Consider the following 18,447-nt stretch of genomic DNA (forward strand, 5'->3'; position numbering starts at 1 on the left):
CTGTGAACAGTCCCTGGAAGATTTCTTTTTTCTCTCTCCACTTTTGTTAGTTACATATTCGTACCTCACAAACATGATAATAATGCAATGCTCGGGGAATTTAGAGCAACCGATTTCCTGACCAGTTTACACACTAACTTTTTGTCATGGTTTATACCAGGAGGAAAATACTGCCCAGAGTGGGGAATGCTTCACGGAGAATTTCAAAAGGAGATTTATACTGTGTATAATGACTTTAGTGTAGTGACTAGAGAGAACAACATGAGGTGCCAACCAATAATCATATTTGTGTAGTACGTTACATCATGTTTATTTCCCCCGCTGTGAAATGCTGTGCAGTCAATTACAGCTAAAATTAGTGTTTCAGGTAAAAAAATAAATGTGAGTGCAGAGGTTGGTGGAGCAATGTCTAAAAGAATATGCATTGGAATACATCTTTCTTTACACTTATTCTTTATTAAATGTAGAAAATATTCAAACACCCAAAATTGATATTTTCATAGCAAGAGCGTGCTATGGATAAAACATTGTTTTAAAAAACTACTATTGATTTTATTATTATTAAAACTTCATAATAAGAGGGGAGCCCTACAAAACAGTGATACATTCAGCAATCTGCACAAGAACTCACATGCTAGTCATGCAAGAATACATATTGCACCCGTATATGCACAGCATTTTTATTTCCATACAAAAAACATACTTCAACATAACAGGATTAATGTCCAGCAATTTATTACTCATATTTAACAAGTGCACCGAGAAAAATAAAAAGATGCCAGCTCCAAATCACATCATTCCATAAAACATAAGCTAATTGGTTTTAAAAAAAAACTTACTTTAAAAACATTAAATTACCACAGAAACAAAGAACAAACAAATAAAAACATTTTTGGTCTCAGTTTTATTAAAATGGCTCTTAACTGTTGTGCTATGATTTGCAGATTGTTATGCATACACTTAAAAAAGAAAGCAGGCATTATTGTACCTCAGTGCTCCAGAATAGATGGATGTGGAACAGAGGCAGCACACAGAGCTGTCACTCAATCAAACGTCCAAAATACAGGCAAGGCTGGAGAAGCTATCCAACATCAGAAAAAGACCCTCAATGAACGAGTTTGCTAGTTCTCAGGTCTGCTCCAAAATAAAGCATGTCAGAAAAAGAGATGTGGTAAAATAATCCAAGTTTTTAAATAACTAACTGAATTAATGTGATTATGGAGCGGTAATGTATACAAAACCAGAACCGAAGCAAAGGATACAAGTTTTTAAAAAAGCACAGATTAAATTTAAATTAAGGACTATCTTCATTTTGACACAGCCCCCTAAGTGCACTGGTGCTGGTTCAGTTGAAGCATTGTAAAGAGGATTGGATCAAATGCTGATTGAGCAAAGTGGATGCATTTCTGGTAGGAAAGAAAAATGGTCAGCCTGGATCCTGAATCAGGACTTGGATGATGAAATAACCCAGGTGGGGTTAGATGACCTTTTCTGATTCCGCCATTCTTACATTCTAACAGTGCAATACTCTGTTATCAAGTCAGGAAGACAATCCCTGCAGTAGAAGATTGGTCCCCATTCACAGAGCAGCATTAACTAAGCTGTGGAGAATCCACTGCCTCACCTGGCTGGATCAAGTAATAGGGATCCAAAAATACAAAGTCAGAAAAAAACACGTAATAATAAAAAACAACTAATTAGTCTATACAGTCAAGCCTTAAAATCAATGTGTTAATGTCTGTTTAAATAGAGGCCAGAGGAAAGTCATCCAAATGTGTTAAGCTTTTGTATGTTAATTTTGAAAACAATGTCTAGGCTTATTACGCTTACTGACAATTAATGTACGGTACACATTAGGAAGTATATAAAATTAAAGTTGTCCAGTAGCTCTGATGGCTGAGGACAGAACTCCCAACCAGAATGTCATAAGGCTGAGTCCCAGGGCTGTCTGTGACTCAAACCTGCTTGCTTGGTCAGCTCTCAGCTGGGCATCTTCATGGAGCATCATATATATGGCCATGAGGCATTCCGCCTATGCATAGGTAGTCTATGGTCTAGTTCAGGAATGACACGGGTGCCCATCACAGATGAGCCTATGCCCTATATCTGTCCACTATTCCAATTGCAGAAGGATCAGTAGGGATGAATGGCTAGTTGAGGGGGAAGTGGAAAAACTCTCAATGTAAAAAAAGGGAGCTATATAAATGCATTGGATAAAGAATTTCGCCAAAGTAATAGCACAAATCTAAGCTTTTGTAGCAAGCAAATAACTAAAAACATTCATTTCCTTTGAAAAATTCACTTCATTATTAAATATAAGACAATTCCATTTCTTAAAAATAAAAATTGCATCTTAAGAGGCTTGGTGTCACTTCCAGAGGCCATACACTTCATAACAGTAATGTATACATCTTAAAAACACAAGTAATTATAAAACCCCTATTTATAATGCAACATTCTGCTTGCAGCCCTAAAAATAATGGCCTAGAAATTGAGTTTGCGCTGCGCCGGGGCTTAACGCCGGAAATTTAGTGCCGGTGCTAAGTCGCGCTGTGCGCGCCAAAAATTCAGTAGCGCCGCGCCCAAACGGCTGCCGGCGCTACTGAAGGCTGTTAGCGCCTGAAAACTGGCGCTACGCGCCGCATTGCGGCGCTATTCCGGCGCTGCGGCGCCCGATGCGGTGCGGCAGGCTCGGGAAGTGCAGGCCTCCTCCTTCAGTTAAGGAGGAGCTGCCTGCACCCGCCCGCTGGCCGGTTAAATCGCCACAAAAATGAGCCCGGCACCTCGGGGAAGTGCCGGGCTCGCAGCCGAGAAACATCTGTTCCGCGGGGGGGGGGTGGGGGAGTCCGGGGAGGGAGGTGCGGGCAGGCGGCCGGTGGGAAAGCTCCACCTTTATGCGCCGGCGCAAAGTCGTGTAAGACTCTGTTGCCAGAGTCTTAGTTGCGGCTGCCACGGGCGAGGCGGCCGCAACTGAATTTCGGCGCTGGGGCCCGTCACCACGGCAACCGGGACGCTGCGCACACCGATGACGTCATCGGTGCCGGCGCAGCGCTACCGGTGTAACGCCGATGTTGGGCCCTAGTCAATTTCAAAACCGGCTGTAAGTCCAGCGCAATGCCCTCTAGCGCCGCAAAATGGGCGCTAAGCCCACTCAATTTCTAGGCCAATGTTTCTAAGCTAAGGCTCCATTTAGCCGGGATCACCTGGATATCGCAGTGTCCACTTCTCTGTGGTCATAGATTCAAAGAGGTGGATTGTATTAGGAAAGTAGAGATTCTCCCTGGAGATTGTAGGAAAACTGGCTTGGTTTCTCTAATCAATATAACACTTGTTCTATAACAGAAGCTCATTAATGGGGATATTGACAAAGGAATTAATTGCTCAGGCTCCAGTTTATTCCCCAGACAGTCAAGAGTATTGAATTAGAGAACATTTGGATAAAGGAAATGTGTTGCTCACCACTGGAGGTTATCATGGAGAGGCTTTTACTGTATATGCCAGTTCAACACTGAGCAATGAGAAATGTAATTATGTCCATAGACCTATCTGTCTTGGCCTTTTCAAATGTAGTAGGAGGTCTTAGATGTCAACTGATGAAGGAAATAAAATGGAAAATATTTACATGCACATTAAATGGTGAAAAACTCACGTTATGAACTTCCTCTGGACAAATGGAATGCCTGGGTATACAGGAAACATCACTGCAAGGTCTGTGGGACCTGCTGCCTAGTCAATTCACAGTAGTTTTTTTGTGATAATAGGGATCCCTACTGTTACATAGCTCTTTAAACATCTCTAGTGGTAGAAGGCCATTATTGTAGCATTATATCAACAGATGGACTCCGAAGGAAGAGGAAAATTCTTGCACGTCGGGTTCTCGATCAGCATACCCACAGTCTCATCTCCCATTCCTGACAGTATGATGATCTCTTTTTTATCAGTTTTAATTACTTCATATTCAGTAAAAACATTCATATAAAATACTATTGCCAGATTGGGATGGGATGGAGCTGGACACCACTAACCTGAAAATACATTCGGTAAATGGTACAGTGAAAGTAAAAGGTGAAACAAAAAGAGAAAGCTGATCAATTTCATTTGATATAAATAGCTTTTAGTTAAAAGTATTCTTTAAAAGGTTAAAATGAAAAGTGGTTTCTGTTTTCAAAATAGGCATAATTAAAATATATTTCCCTTCTAATTATCTGGTGGCAAGTGTAACTGCCATTTTTTGGTCCATAAAACATTTAAAATGTGGACAGTCCTAAAAATTTTAAAAAGCTAGGAATGTAGTTAATTATTTCAGACATTAGTTATTGTAATACAGTAAATTCTAAGCAGAAAGTGCTGAATGTGCTTCAGAATAAAAAAAATAGATTCACAATGTATGCTTTACTTACAAGTCTAAACCTTATCCCTTTGCTTTGTTTATAATCTTGAACCTAAATTATAAAATTCCATCATTTTGGATTTAGGGGATAATATGCAGTACATAATTTAATAGACTAAGTGCAATGCATCTCCAAATGTTATAATTCAGTAAATCTATTTTTGTTTCCTTCACATTTGCATCAAGAGAACATGGGTAATGATCAGGCAACTGTTTAAACAAATAATCACTTTCAGTAGTAATGCAGGAGTCAGATGAAGTGGAATCAAAGCCTGTTACAAGTCTAGACCTGGAATCCAAAAGCTACTTTGCATGTTTTTCAAACATATTAAAACAAAACTGCAAGTCTGGAAAATCCTGGGTTCCCTGCTAGATGCTGGGCTGCTATGCCCCAACTATCTCCTCACAGTAATCGCTTCAGCATTTACCAAACCATTCCGCCTCCTGTAATGTGCCAGCAGATCCTTCCAGAGATTACTGCAGCTCAGTAAATGCTCATTTCCTAGAGGAACAGGAAAAGATAAGATAAATGTTGATTTAAATTATTGAATTGCGCAATATTAGTAATTAATGCATTAATTGACGTCCTTCCTAACTGGTGTGCTGTTACCAAGCTGGAAATAGGCTTTGTGGCGAGAGGCTGTAAGGTCGGAAGTTCAGCTCAGGGTCAAATAAGATGCCGAGCTGCGAACTGTCTGGTCAGCCCGAGACAGTGGCTGCATAGGTGGAGGGTGTCAGTGGCAAAGGCACAGAGTTTGTGGTGGGGGACAAAGACGATATCGGGCTTGATTTTAACTCAGGTGCGGGCTGTTGTCGGGTTATCCGAATTTCGTGTTTCCCACATGAATCTAAATGGATGTGGGAGATTGATGCAATTTTAACTCAATTGGCCAATTGATTTCCAGTGTGTGGAAAGCCTTTGCAAAGGGGTTTTTCATGACTGAAAGTCCCCTCCACTGACGTCATCATTGCTGCAGCATTTAAGGTCCACAGCAAACCTTGCTTCTTCTGCAGGCTTCCAAGCTTCCTCCATTTGGTGTCAGAGGGACCTGCAGGAAAGATGACAAGCGGGAGGGCGAGAGCAGCTCCTCGTTTTGATGAGGCGGCACTGCAGGCATTGGTGGATGGGGCTAGGGCCAACAGGGAGGTGCTGTTCCCTTCATCAAGGAGGAAGAGGCCTCCCACTTAGACCAAGGCTGTGTGGATGCAGGTGGCTGAGGAGGTCAACTCCTTGGGAGTCACCCGCAGAACCTGAATACAGGGCAGGAAAAGATTTCATGACCTTCAGCGCACTGGAACAGTGAGTATGAATTTCCAATCACCCTCAATCTGATCCCCATTGTCTTTCCTCACCAGCACTCAGCTTTAGCAATCTCTTCCTCCACATCTCACTTGACACTGACATCCATGCACCCTTACCCAGTCCCTCTCTCTCTATGCTCACATTCACATAACTATTCCACCATGCAGCCCTCACACTCCCTATCACTCTGATGCTTTGAACACAACTGACAACACACAGGGAGGGCCCTTGGGCTTGCCACCTCACTCCATCTTTGTCTCCTTCTAAGTATCTATGCTATGCAATCTCTACACTCACTCCTTCATTCTCACTCAACCTCCACTTGTCTCCCTCATTGCAGGAAAAGAGAGCTCACAGCAAGTGAAAGCGAGCCAGGACAGGAGGAGGGACAGCCTCAATAGCCCACCTGACCCCCTGAGAGGAGGCCGCCCTGGAAATCATGGGCATTGAGGATGATTCGCGCGTGGGGGACGGACAGACGGGTGCAACACAGCAAGCTGGTGACACAAAAGTTTCCCATCTCTCTCTTTGACATTGCATCAGTCGCTGATAATGATTGTGAAGCTGTAACAGATGCACTTATGAGCATTTGCAAAAAGCTATGTGCGTGTAGCCTTTGCATCACATCTCTGACTCTTTCCTTTACTCCCCCACAGGACCATCACAAGCATCCATCCCCCCTAATCAGGAAGAAGAGGCTGAGCAGTCAGACTCCTCAGAGGAAGCTGCAACCTCTGAGGGCGCAGCGTCAGCAGAATTCAGCGCACCCAGCACCAGCGCAGACACTCACACCTCGGTGGGACCTTCGGGACATAGAGTAGTGTTGTCACCTGGTGTATCACAGCTCACAAGTGAGCATCAGCAGATTGTGGAGACAGGGACAGCAGTGGAGAATCCTAGTCGGAGGGCGCAGGACTCTGCCAGCTCGGCTCAGCAGCATGTCGACCCTCTGCCTCTGAGTCCATCCATAAGATCAGAGGTGATGGAACTCCAGGCACAGATGCAGGAGTCTCTGGCAGGTTTTGTCTCTAGGGTCGCTGTGAGTGTGGAGCAAATGGAGGAGTCCATAGCGAACATGACCAGAGCCTTTGTGGAGTCATTGGCGCATGAACGCATCAACATGGAAAGGAGGGCTACCTCCGTGGAAACGATTGCTACCTCCATGGTAAGGCTGGCTACCGTACAGGAGAGGATGGCTACGGTAGAGGAGAGGAGGGCTACGGCCAAGGAGGAGCTTAGTCGCCAGGGTATGGAAAACATGGTCATTGTTCAGAATAGAATGACATCTCTTGAGGAGCGATGGGCATCTATTGAACAGAGAAACCAGACCTTCATGGACGTCCTTCTGAGTAGGACTGCCATTGCAGATACAGGTCCCCATGGCCCCCCTGATGTGCAGCAAGGTGCTCTCCGGCCACTTGCAGGCGCGGAGAGGGAGCTGACCCATGAGAGGGAGGTTGGTGGCACACCTCAAGGAAGTGGGGGTTCCTCTCCAAGCGTTCACACTTCCATGCCACTGCAGAGCCCTCGGTCAGAGCCCCACCGGAGTCCACACCCAAGTGAGACAGACATCTCAACCCCTGCACAGCCGCAGGAGCAGCAGACTGTTGACGAGCCCTCACATGCTCGCCACCCCAGAGGACGCCCGCCAAAGGTGTCGAGACAGGAGCAGCAGGAAAGTGAGCAAGGGGCCTCCACATCTGCTGAAGCCACAGGGGAATCATTACATAGGAGCGCGCGTAAGAGGAAGATAAAGCACAAGTAGTCACAAGGATAGTCACTTGGGTGAAATTTGATGTATTGTTAGAAAAAGCTCAGACTAATAATGTTAATAAAATATCTGATGGCTACTGCTGTAGTTGTGGCGTGTGTCATTTCACGAATGGGACTTTCACATTGAGGGCTTAGGATTACTTGCAATTGTCAGTATGCTGGTCAAATAGCTAGGAATCCGCAGGGTCTTGGCCATTGTCGATGCTCAGGTAAGAAGCTGCGAGGCAAAAGTGTTTGATTGACTAGGCTAAGCAAATCTGGCCAGGATGAGTGCGTTCCTTGCATCCCGGGCAGCAATGTTCTCGTGTAATGCTGCCGCTGGTTGATGGGCCTCTGCAGGAATTTCATTTTCGCCCTTCTCCTCCTCCTCCTCCTCCTCCTCATCTCAGGAGGATATGTGAGGGGCCACTTGGTCCTCAGGAATCTGCAAGCCACGACGCTGTGCCATGTTGTGAAGTGCACAGCAAACCACAATTCTGGAGACCCTGGCTGCTGAGTACTGCAGGGCTCCACCTGATCTATCCAGGCATCTGAAGCGCATCTTCAGCAAACCGATGGTTTGTTCGATAATGGATCTGGTGGAAATGTGGCTGGAGTTGTAGCTCTCCTCAGCTTTGTTGGCTGGCCTCCTCAATGGCGTCATCAGCCACGTCCTCAGGGGATAGCCCTTGTCTCCAAGCAGCCATCCGTTAAGTTGGTCTGGCGGACTGAATAGCGGAGGCACACTAAACTGGCGCAGTATGAAGGAGTCATGGCAACTGCCAGGGTACATGGCACAAACATGCAAAATCTCCTTCTTGTGGTCACACACCAGCTGAACGTTGAGGGAGTGGAAGCCTTTGCAGTTGACAAAAATACCTGGATTGCGATGGGGTGCCCTAAGGGCCACATGTGTGCAGTCAATGATGCCCTGCACCCTTGGAAAGCCTGCCAGATGAGCTAATCCAACCGCTCGCGCCGTGACACTTGCTCAATTCTTGGTGAAATGGATGTGATTGTGCGTGAGGGCAAAGAGGGCATAGAAACATAGAAGATAGGAGCAGGAGTAGGCCATTCGGCCCCTCGAGCCTGCTCCGCCATTCAATGGGATCATGGCTGATCATCCAAATTCAGTACCTTGTTCCTGCCTCCTCTCCATATCCCTTGATCCCTTTAGCCTTAAGAAATATATCCAACTCCTTCTTGAATATATTTAATGAATTGGCCACTACTGCCTTCTTTGGCAGAGAATTCCACAGGTTCACCACTCTCTGGGTGAAGAAATTCCTCCTCATCTCAGTCCAAAATGGCTTACCCCTTATCCTTAGACTGTGACCCCTGGTTCTGGACTCCCCGACCATCGGGAACATCCTTCCAGCATCTAGTCTGTCTAGTCCTGTTAGAATTTTATAAGTTTCGATAAGATCCCCTCTCTTTCTTCTAAACTCCAGCGAGTACAAGCCCAATCGACCCAATCTCTCCTCATACGTCATTCGTGCCATGCCAGGTATCAGCCTGGTGAATCTTCGCTGAACTCCTTCCATGGCAAGAATATCCTTCCTCAGATAAGGCGACCAAAACTGCACACAATACTCAAGAAGTGGCCTCACCAAGGCCCTGTACAACTGCAGCAAGACATCCTTGTTCCTGTACTCAAACCCTCTCGCTACGAAGGCCAACATACCATTTGCCTTCTTAACCGCCTGCTGCACCTGCATGCTTACCTTCAGCGACTGGTGCACAAGGACGCCCAGGTCTCGTTGCACTTCCCCTTCTCCCAATCTATTGTCATTTAGATAATAATCTGCCTTCCTGTTTTTGCCACCAAAGTGGATAACCTCGCATTTATCCACGTTATATTGCATCTGCCATGCTTCTGCCCAATCACCCAACCTGTCCAAATCATAATGGAGTTTCTCGGCATCCTCCTCACAGCATACACGCCCACCCAGCTTTGTGTCGTCTGCAAACTTGGAGATATTACATCTAGTTCCCTCGTCCAGATCATTAATATATATTGTGAATAGCTGGGGTCCAAGGACCGATCCCTGCGGTACCCCACTAGTCACTGCCTGCCACTCAGAAAAAGAGCCATTTATTCCAACTCTTCGCTTTCTGTCTGCCAACCAGTTCTCTATCCAAGTCAATACCTTGCCCCCAATCCCATGTGCCTTAATTTTACACGCTAATCTCTTATGCGGGACCTTATCGAAAGCCTTTTGAAAATCCAAATACATACACCACATCCACTGGTTCTCCCTTATCTATTTTACCAGTTACATCCTCAAAAAATTCCAGTAGATTAGTCAAGCACGATTTACCTTTTGTAAATCCATGTTGACTTTGTCCGATCCGGTCACTTTTTTCCAAGTGCTCTGCTATTACATCCTTTATAATGGACTCTAGCATTTTCCCCACTACCGATGTCAGGCTTACCGGTCTGTAATTCCCCGTTTTCTCTCTACCACCCTTTTTGAACAATGGGGTAACATTAGCTACCCGCCAATCCATGGGTACTGTTCCAGAGTCTATAGAATTTTGGAAGATGACCAGCAATGCATCTACTATTTCTAGGGCCACTTCCTTAAGTACCCTAGGATGTAGATTATCAGGCCCTGGGGATTTATCGGCCCTCAATCCCATCAATATCCCTAACACCATTTCCCTACAAATACTGATTTCTATCAGTTCCTCCCTTTCATTAGACCCTATGTTCCGCGACATCTTTGAGAGGTTATTTGTGTCCTCCTTTGTGAAGACAGAACCAAAGTATGTATTTAATTGGTCTGCCATTTCTTTGTTCCCCATTATAAATTTCCCTGATTCTGACTGCAAGGGGCCTACGCTTGACTTCACCAATCTTTTTCTCTTTACATATCTATAAAAGCTTTTACAGTCAGTTTTTATGTTCCCTGAAAGCTTACTCTCATACTCTATTTTCCCCCTCTTAATTAATCCCTTTGTCCTCCTTTGTTGGATCCTAAACTGCTCCCAATCCTCAGGTTTACTGCTTTTTCTGGCCAATTTATATGTCCTCTCCTTAGATCTTATGCTATCTCTAATTTCCCTTGTTAGCCACGGTTGAGTCACCTTTTTTGTTTTATTTTTATGCCAAACTGGGATGAACAAATTCTGTAGTTCATCCATGCAATCTTTGAATGTTTGCCATTGCCCATCCACCGTCAACCCTTTGAGTGACATTCCCCAATCAATCCTACCCAACTCGCACCTCATACCTTCGTAGTCTCCTTTATTTAAATTCAGGACCCTAGGGCATCGGTTACCTGTGTGATGCAAGTGTGTGCGGCCGCCTGGGAGATGCTGCTGATCCCTGGAATGAGCCTGAGGCAAAAAAGTTGAGTGCGGTGGTGACTTTGACGGCCACTGGTAATGCTTGTCCACCTGGTCCACTGGGCAGCAGGTCTTGCTGTAGCATTGCGCAGATGTCACTCACTACCTCTCGCGAAAGTCGGAGCCGCCTTTGGCACTGCTGCTCAGACATGTTGAGATAGGTGACCCCGCGTCTGTAGGCCCTGTTTGGGGGGTATCTCCTGCGCCGACGGGCTTCCAAGCGCTGGCCCCTTCTGGCCTGTGCAGCCTCAGGTGGGTGAGCAGCAGCCTGGCGCTCCTGCTGCTGCTGCAGTTGCTGGTGCTGCTGTTGTTCCTGGTTCTGCTGCTGCTGCTGCTCGAGCTCCTCTAATGCCCAGATGGGAAGGAAATAAATGGCTCCCATGCTTCTGGTATATGCCTCCATTGAGGAAGCGCTAAGTGAAGGTGGCGAGAGGGGTTTCCCAGGAGGTCACACTGGAGATGGGTGTGAGGCTCCAATCTTCCACAGGTGTGGTTAAGCCTTGTAAAAGTTGCCCCAGACCTGAGACCACTAAGTCCTGCCACCTGCAGATGATAGCTGATCAAATCTCATCTTTAATGGTTGACCTGCAGTTGATAGTCAGCAATCCAATAGTGCTCCCGCCAGGTTTCACATTCATGATTCCCACCAGGCGTGTTTTACGTGGGAAAAGGGTTAAAGTTGCAAGGGCCTGTTAAAATAGGATTATAGAGGCCATTTAGTGCTTGTTAAGGGCCTTAAAGACCAGTCCCGCCTGTTGGATGCGGGACGGAGTCGGGACCATCAGACACGCCTGAGTTAAAATTGCTCGGAGTTGGGAACCAGGCGGGGGGAGGGGAGGGGTCCCGCCCGCCAGTTTTCGCGATTTTAACCCCCCCGCACGCCTCCAAGCCCGACTCCACAGCTCAATGAAAATCGAGCCCGATGGCTTTGGTCTTCACAATGTTTAACTGGAGGAAATTGTGGCTCAGCAAATACTGAATGTCAGACAAGCAGTCCGACAGCTCAGAGGCAGAGGAGGGGTCGAGTTAGGTGGTGGAGAGGTAGATCTGGGTTTCTTCAGCATACATACGGTAGGTCACCCCACGTCTGCAGTGGATGTCACCAAAGGGAAGCATGTAGATGAGGAAGATGAGAGGGCCGAGGATATACGCTTGAGGGGTTCTGGAGGTAATGGCGCAGAGGCAGGAAGAGAAGTCACTGCTGGTTACAGTAAAACAGCAGAGTGAGCAACTTGCCACGGTGGAATTTTAGGTCAATTATTTTATTCTATTGCATAACAGAAACATTTAAAAATGTTAATATAAATAAATTGCTGCAAACCCTTGATTGGACAATTCCGAGTCTATAGAAACTAAAGAATTTAATCTAAACTTGGTGTTCCTGGATGACCACAACTGGCTCAAAGTCCATTCTCCAATATCATGCATGGAATTCCTTGATTATATTACAAGGTTCTAATCACTTTCTCCTATGCTTTAGTTAATGTTCAAATAGAATGTTTAAAGATAACTTCACAAAAATAAGATCCATTGCCTTATTGAATGCTTTTGTACAATCACAATTCGCCAGGTTTAAAACAAAATAACAAACTATCAAGGCATATTTTATAATTAATAAAATGTAGCATTTAAAAAAATAACTTCTTCCTCCTTGAAGTCCCTGTCTGTAACAGACGATACCCAGGTCAAGATGACTGACAGCATAGCTGCTCAAGTCTCTGCATTTGCTGTTAAGTCTCTGAAAGGATGAAAACAGTCAAAAATCTGGAACTTGCCAAGAGTACCAACAGTGTTGATAATAGTCATGAACTTCCTGGTCACTTTTTACGGCTGGTCTCTGAGTCAATATCCTGGTATTCCCTACCTAACAGCATTGTGGGAGCACCATCAGCGCAAGGAATCCAGTTTTTCAAGGGGCAGTCCTACCACCACCTTCTCAGGCCAACTAGGGATGGACAATAATTGTGGCCTTGCCACCATTAACCACATCCTGAGAACAAATAATAATAAAAAATGTGGTCCTGGCACAGAGGCACCAGCACCACTGTTCTTTGGCCTCTACACATTTATAGTGCACTAAGATGACCTCACACTTTAAAGAGAGGTCAGCTTATTTAAATACAATTTTGGTACTCATATTTCCTTTGGATGTGCACAAGGATTGGGGGCAGAATATCCGACACCAGCAGCTCTCAAAAGGTTGCTTGTCACCCTTAAAGGGGAACTGTCTGCAAATTTAAAAAATGACAGAAGGAAGATGCAGAGGAGAACAGCACCACTCCACAATGTTTTGGAGGTGCCACAGAGAAGAAGTGGAGGGACACCCTCCAGTCAAGAGTAGCACTGGAGCAGCCTGGATAAAGGTTGCTAAAATGAATAAACGTTGTTGAATCTATGCCCCGAACGTGGGAGCAGGTGAAAAAGAAATTAGCAAAGTTGCCAAGGTAAGTGCGTTCACACTTCACATAACTTAACAATGTTACCTTACAAGTCAACGTAATGGCCATTTACTGCAAGCTTGGTGCAGCATCACAAATGGAGAAATACACAGTACTCTAGCAACTGTTCATTTACTTTCCAAATGCACAGGCATGCCCAAGTATTACCAACACACTCTGTATTGCTGACATCATGATGTATTTGCTCCTGAAACCTTGCAAGCAACACACATCAAACAAGCTGCCCTCACAAGGGGGTCTACTTTAACATTTGCGGCAGCCAATCAGCAGAGCTAGCCAGCAGCTCGCCTGTTCCAACAGCGAAGAAGCCCGGACTTCATTTAAGTGGAATCAGTGAGTTGCCTCAAACAGGCATCCTGATGCAGCGCGCTGGATTCAGGATGGCGCAATATTGGGCAGCCCAGAGGCTGCCTGGCCGGATGCATGATAAGTCCGGAGAGGTGGGGAGCCCGGGGCAGCTGCTGTCCGGATTATTATTTTTGTGGGCCCGAAGGATCATTTACAATTTGCCTTTACGGGGCCCCTTTGGCTCTATTGCAAAAAAAACTGGTTGGAGTGTGCACGTTCCACACTTCAACCGGTTATGTCTTAAAATAGCAATCAGGACCTTAATTTGCATGTTAAAGGGGCCTACCATCTGAGTATTGGCTTTTAGGGGGTAGTAAATCTACCAACCATTTTGAGGCCATTACCACCCCGCTAATGCCAACTTCAACAAGTTAAAATCAACCCCAAGGTATTTACATGTTCACACATAAGGTAGTTGCTGGTCTAAGCACTTGCGTCAAACCTAACTTTCATATTTCTTATTCTAACATATATCCTTTTTCTATCTTAAGGGCACACAAACAACAGTGCGAGCAGATGCAGTCAGGAAGGAGGCACCCAAGCTCAATCCTTAACGCCTAACAAGGAGACAGCACTGGACACTCTAGGCATTGATGCAATAGGGGATGTGGGGAGGGGAGGGAAGTTGGAGATCTCCCTCAAACACATGACTAGCATTATTCTTCATTTTTCATTCTTCATCTCGTTACTCTCTCACTCACACAAGCATACGCAGCAGCACTGCAGCATAACAAACTACAGTATTTTGCCATGCAAGTCTCCACTTTAACTGGCATCTTAATGCTAGAATTCTAAAATTTGTTTTTCTTCAGCTCTAAGTGGCCAAGAGGTGGTTGATTCCATTGACTAACCTCAACAGAGCACATCAGAAGGATACTTGATACCTACATGGATATTCCTCTATTCTTGCAGGAAGAGGAAGAAGATCAAAGAAGAAATGCCAGATAAGTTTATTTGCATTTAAATACAAAGTTAGGACCCACCCTTATGCACTGCCTAGTGCCCCATGTGCAGCAGTGCTACAGGCTCAGATTGTACTATCAACCATATTCCTATGATTCTATGATTGCATCAGACAGCTGCCAGAAGGCTTCCTTCAAATCGCATTATTTGTGCAGAATCTGGTTTCTCCTTTAGATGGCACTAAGCACCTACTGAATGGGCCTGATGGCTTTCTGTAATCCGATGCGAACAGGCTGAATTTTATTCCGTTTGTGTCATACATGTGTTTGCATTTCGGGAAGTATTTGCATTTTGTCAGAATGCAAATCTAGGGATCTATTTTCCACTCTCCCTATTTTTCAGAATGCATTCCTTTACAGTGCATCATGAAGGAAGAGTAGAGACCTGACTAGTGCATTAACATTGGTTCTTTACTATTAAGGTGGTGGACTTCCCAATGAAACAAAATCCCCCATGGAGAGTGTAGGATTTCCACTGCATTATACACAAATGCATATGTTAAAAATAAGTTACATCTGATCTCTGAGTGAAATGTTTTATGTTCCTTTGCAACTTCCTTTTTCTTAATTTTCTGCATCTTACCTTTTCTTCTGTGGAGGGAATAGTCCAAACTTGTAAGGCAGCCAAGCCTGGAACTCTGTAGGTAATTATTGTAATGGCCATTTACACAGTGTCCCCGAGAGTTCCACTGGTCTCTTGCTGGAGTTACTGCGGTAGACCAGGAAAATCCCCAGGGAATTTCAGGGCCATCTATTGAAATAACCGTGCATATTCACTTTTATATGTTCTGGAGATGTGAGTTACATCACAAGGCTGCATTAATGGTCCATCCCTAGTTGCCCTAAGAAAATGGTGTGGGCTTTCTCATTGACTTGCTGCAGTTCTACTGGTGATGGTGCTTCCACAATAGTGTTCGATAGGGAATTCCAGGATTTTGACCCAGCAATGATGAAGGAACAGTGCACATTTTGTATCTCATGTCAAACACTCCAGTAGGCACTCATGCATGAGATGCTGGGAGACGGTAGCTGGTTTAATTGGCAGCTCTACTGGTAATCCCCAGGCAGGGAAAAAGTCAGGTGTCAAACAATGTTTCCACTTGTGGGGAAGAGCATAACTGGAGGCCATCAATATAAGATAGTCACCAAGAAATCCAATAAGGAATTCAGAAGAAACTTCTTTACCTAAAGAGTGGTGAGAATGTGGAACTCGCTACCACAGGGAGTGGTTGAAGTGAATAGTATAGATGCATTTAAGGGGAGGCTGGACAAGCATATGAGGGAGAAGGGAATGCTGATAGATTTAGTTGAGGAAAGACGGGAGGATCCTCGAGTGGAGCATAAACGCCGACATGTACCGGTTGGACCAAATGGCCTGTTTCTGAGCCGTATATCTTATGTAATCCTATGTAAACTGTTAAACTTCCTATCCAGAAAGGCTTCAATGTCAGTTGGTTTGCAAGGCAGGCAAGGCGTAGGCCAGTCTACCTTAGGAAGAGAGCTAACAGGCCCAGGATGGTATGGCTTTTTCTTACTTATGAATGGATACTGAAGTTCATTTGAAATAAGGCGAGAGTTGTTATAACTCTCATTTACTGGCTGCAAATAATAGCAGCTTAATGACTCATATCTGGTATCATCTCACTAAAGTATTAATCTGTCTGCCCTGTGGAAAATTGGAGGAGTGCATATAAGTATATAAGCAGAGAATTATGATATCCAGTCCATATAGCAAGTGGGTTTCATAGTTACACCACGCCTCAAAACATATAACTATATTAGTCAGAAATGACTTACCTTTAACAAAGCCATGTTGGCTCTCTCTGATGAGATCATATTTGCTCATATGATTAATGACATTCTAATAGCTTCCCCATAACTGACATGCATGCAGTTACTTGTTTGTGACAACCCAAGTCCTGAGTCATCAGCAAATTTGGCTACAACTCAAGCACTTGCTTGTGACTGAGTCATCACCCTCATCATTTTTTTCAGCTTGAAAGAACTAACATAGAAAAACCTTGTCGAAACACCTTTCCATAAAGACAATCTTTAAAATATGAGATTCTGCTCACCAAAGATACAGAGGCCTTCTTGTGCTCTTGTTAGTGCAACATTCACTTGGTTTGGATCAGTGATGAAACCCAGGTGTTTCTTCAGCCAGGATTTTGAAGGTTGGCTATCAATTTCTCTTTTTGGAAGGGAACGAACTGCAGAAACGATGACATAACGCCATTCACTTCCTATAAGAAAATGTAAAAAAAAAATCATGACTTCTTCATATATTGCATGTGTATACTTCATATATTGTTCCCATTAGCAGAAGGGTCGAGAACCAGAGGACACAGATTTAAGGTGATTGGAAGAAGAAACAAAGGCGACATAAGGAAAATGATTTTTACGCAGCGAGTGGTTAGGATCTGGAATGCACTGCCTGAAAGGGTGGTGGAGGCAGATTCAATCGTGGATTTGAAAAGGGAGTTGGATAAGTACCTGAGGAAAACAATTTGCAGGGCTACAGGGAAAGGGCGTGGGAATGGGACTAGCTGAAGTGCTCTTGCAGAGAGCCGGCACGGGCTCGACAGGCCGAATGGCCTTCTTCCGTGTGGTAACCATTCTATGATTCTATGTGCCAAATGGTACATATTGCTGCATAGAGCTGTATACACAGTTCAGTTGGATTTGGTTTATTGCCAACATTCTTAAATCATAAATTCAACACAATCATCAGAAATAGCTGAAGCTTTATCAAACTGCATGAATTCTGCTATTTTTTTAAATTTCCTTTCACTGACAGAGCTCCAGGTTTTCTGTTCATTTCTCCCCCTCCGTTTTTTCCACTATTTCCCCCACTGCAATTCAAATACTTTTGTTCAAAATTTAGTACTCTGAAAACTACACAGCTACAACCTCACCTTGCTTCAATAACAGTGCTTAATATGAAATTCCTGAAGATGCAGCATCTCAATTTCACCCTCGCAAGCACCAGCTCAGAGACTGGCACCGTGTGTACTTTAGGGGGTATACTGGGAAAGGCTTATTCACATGGTGAATCACCGGGCACAAGTGTGTATGAGCTAGGGCGGCGAATAGGATGCCAAAGGTACCAGCTCGCCAAAGGGTGAGATCCCACACTAGGACCACTGCAGATGCTGACTTCGAGGACCCAGGCTACTGAAGAAGGCTAATTGGCATACATCGGGAAATGCTAGGTGCACTGAGCAACTTGCCAGTGAGCTTGCGTACAATGGCTGAGAGCATGGAGGGGTCCAGCTCCAACTTGTGTCAGAATTTCGTGCTGAGATGGAGACCATTCTGTTGAACATGGAGCAAATGATCAGCTCCATAAGCATGAGAGTGGGGCCCACCAGGATGGAGCCTCTGGCAACAACACTGACAGCTTCCATGATGACTCACACTGCTGCCATGGAAGCTCAGACAGCTGCCATGGCTTTGGGGGCCACCGTTGACAGGGCTTCCAAAGTATTACATCACTCCTGCAATCTGTTCTTAAGCAAGGCTGTAGGAGTGCTGATGCGCAGCCACAGAAGAGTGGTCTTGGCTCCATAGCAGGGGCACCTGTTAAACATAGAAGATAGGAGCAGGAGTAGGCCATTCGGCTCTTCGAGCCTGCTCTGCCATTCAATGAGATCATGGCTGATCATCCAAATTCAGTACCCTGTCTCTGCCTTCTCCCCATATCCCTTGATCCCTTTAGCCTTAAGAAATATATCCAACTCCTTCTTGAATATATTTAATGAACTGGCCTCCACCGCCCTCTGTGGCAGAGAATTCCACAGGTTCACCACTCTCTGGGTGAAGAAATTCCTCCTCATTTCAGTCCTAAATGGCTTACCCCTTATCCTTAGACTATGGCCCCTG

The 18,447-nt window shown here is 44.9% G+C and overlaps 1 protein-coding gene across 3 annotated transcripts in view; it reads right to left on the minus strand.

Moving 5' to 3' along the window:
- Window positions 1–436: 436 nt before the first annotated feature.
- Window positions 437–18,447, minus strand: part of helz2a (helicase with zinc finger 2a) — a 192,760-nt gene continuing 174,749 nt past the window's right edge. The window contains exons 20-22 of one of the 3 annotated variants that reach the window (XR_015080626.1): window positions 16,641–16,808; window positions 3,460–4,892; window positions 437–1,628 (exon numbers count right to left, since the gene is read on the minus strand). Coding sequence is in view for 2 of the 3 variants with exons in the window: in XM_086005342.1 (XP_085861468.1) it covers window positions 4,786–4,892; window positions 16,641–16,808 (275 nt within the window). In the remaining variant the exon portion in view is untranslated. Of the gene's footprint in view, window positions 4,893–16,640; window positions 16,809–18,447 lie in introns of all 3 variants that reach the window. The other 2 variants (XM_086005343.1, XM_086005342.1) reach the window with 2 other exon arrangements.

The sequence above is a fragment of the Somniosus microcephalus genome, chromosome 13 (assembly GCF_052327205.1).
Source record: "Somniosus microcephalus isolate GS21.2 chromosome 13, FLI_Smic_1.0, whole genome shotgun sequence".
Taxonomy (NCBI): Eukaryota; Metazoa; Chordata; class Chondrichthyes; order Squaliformes; family Somniosidae; genus Somniosus; species Somniosus microcephalus.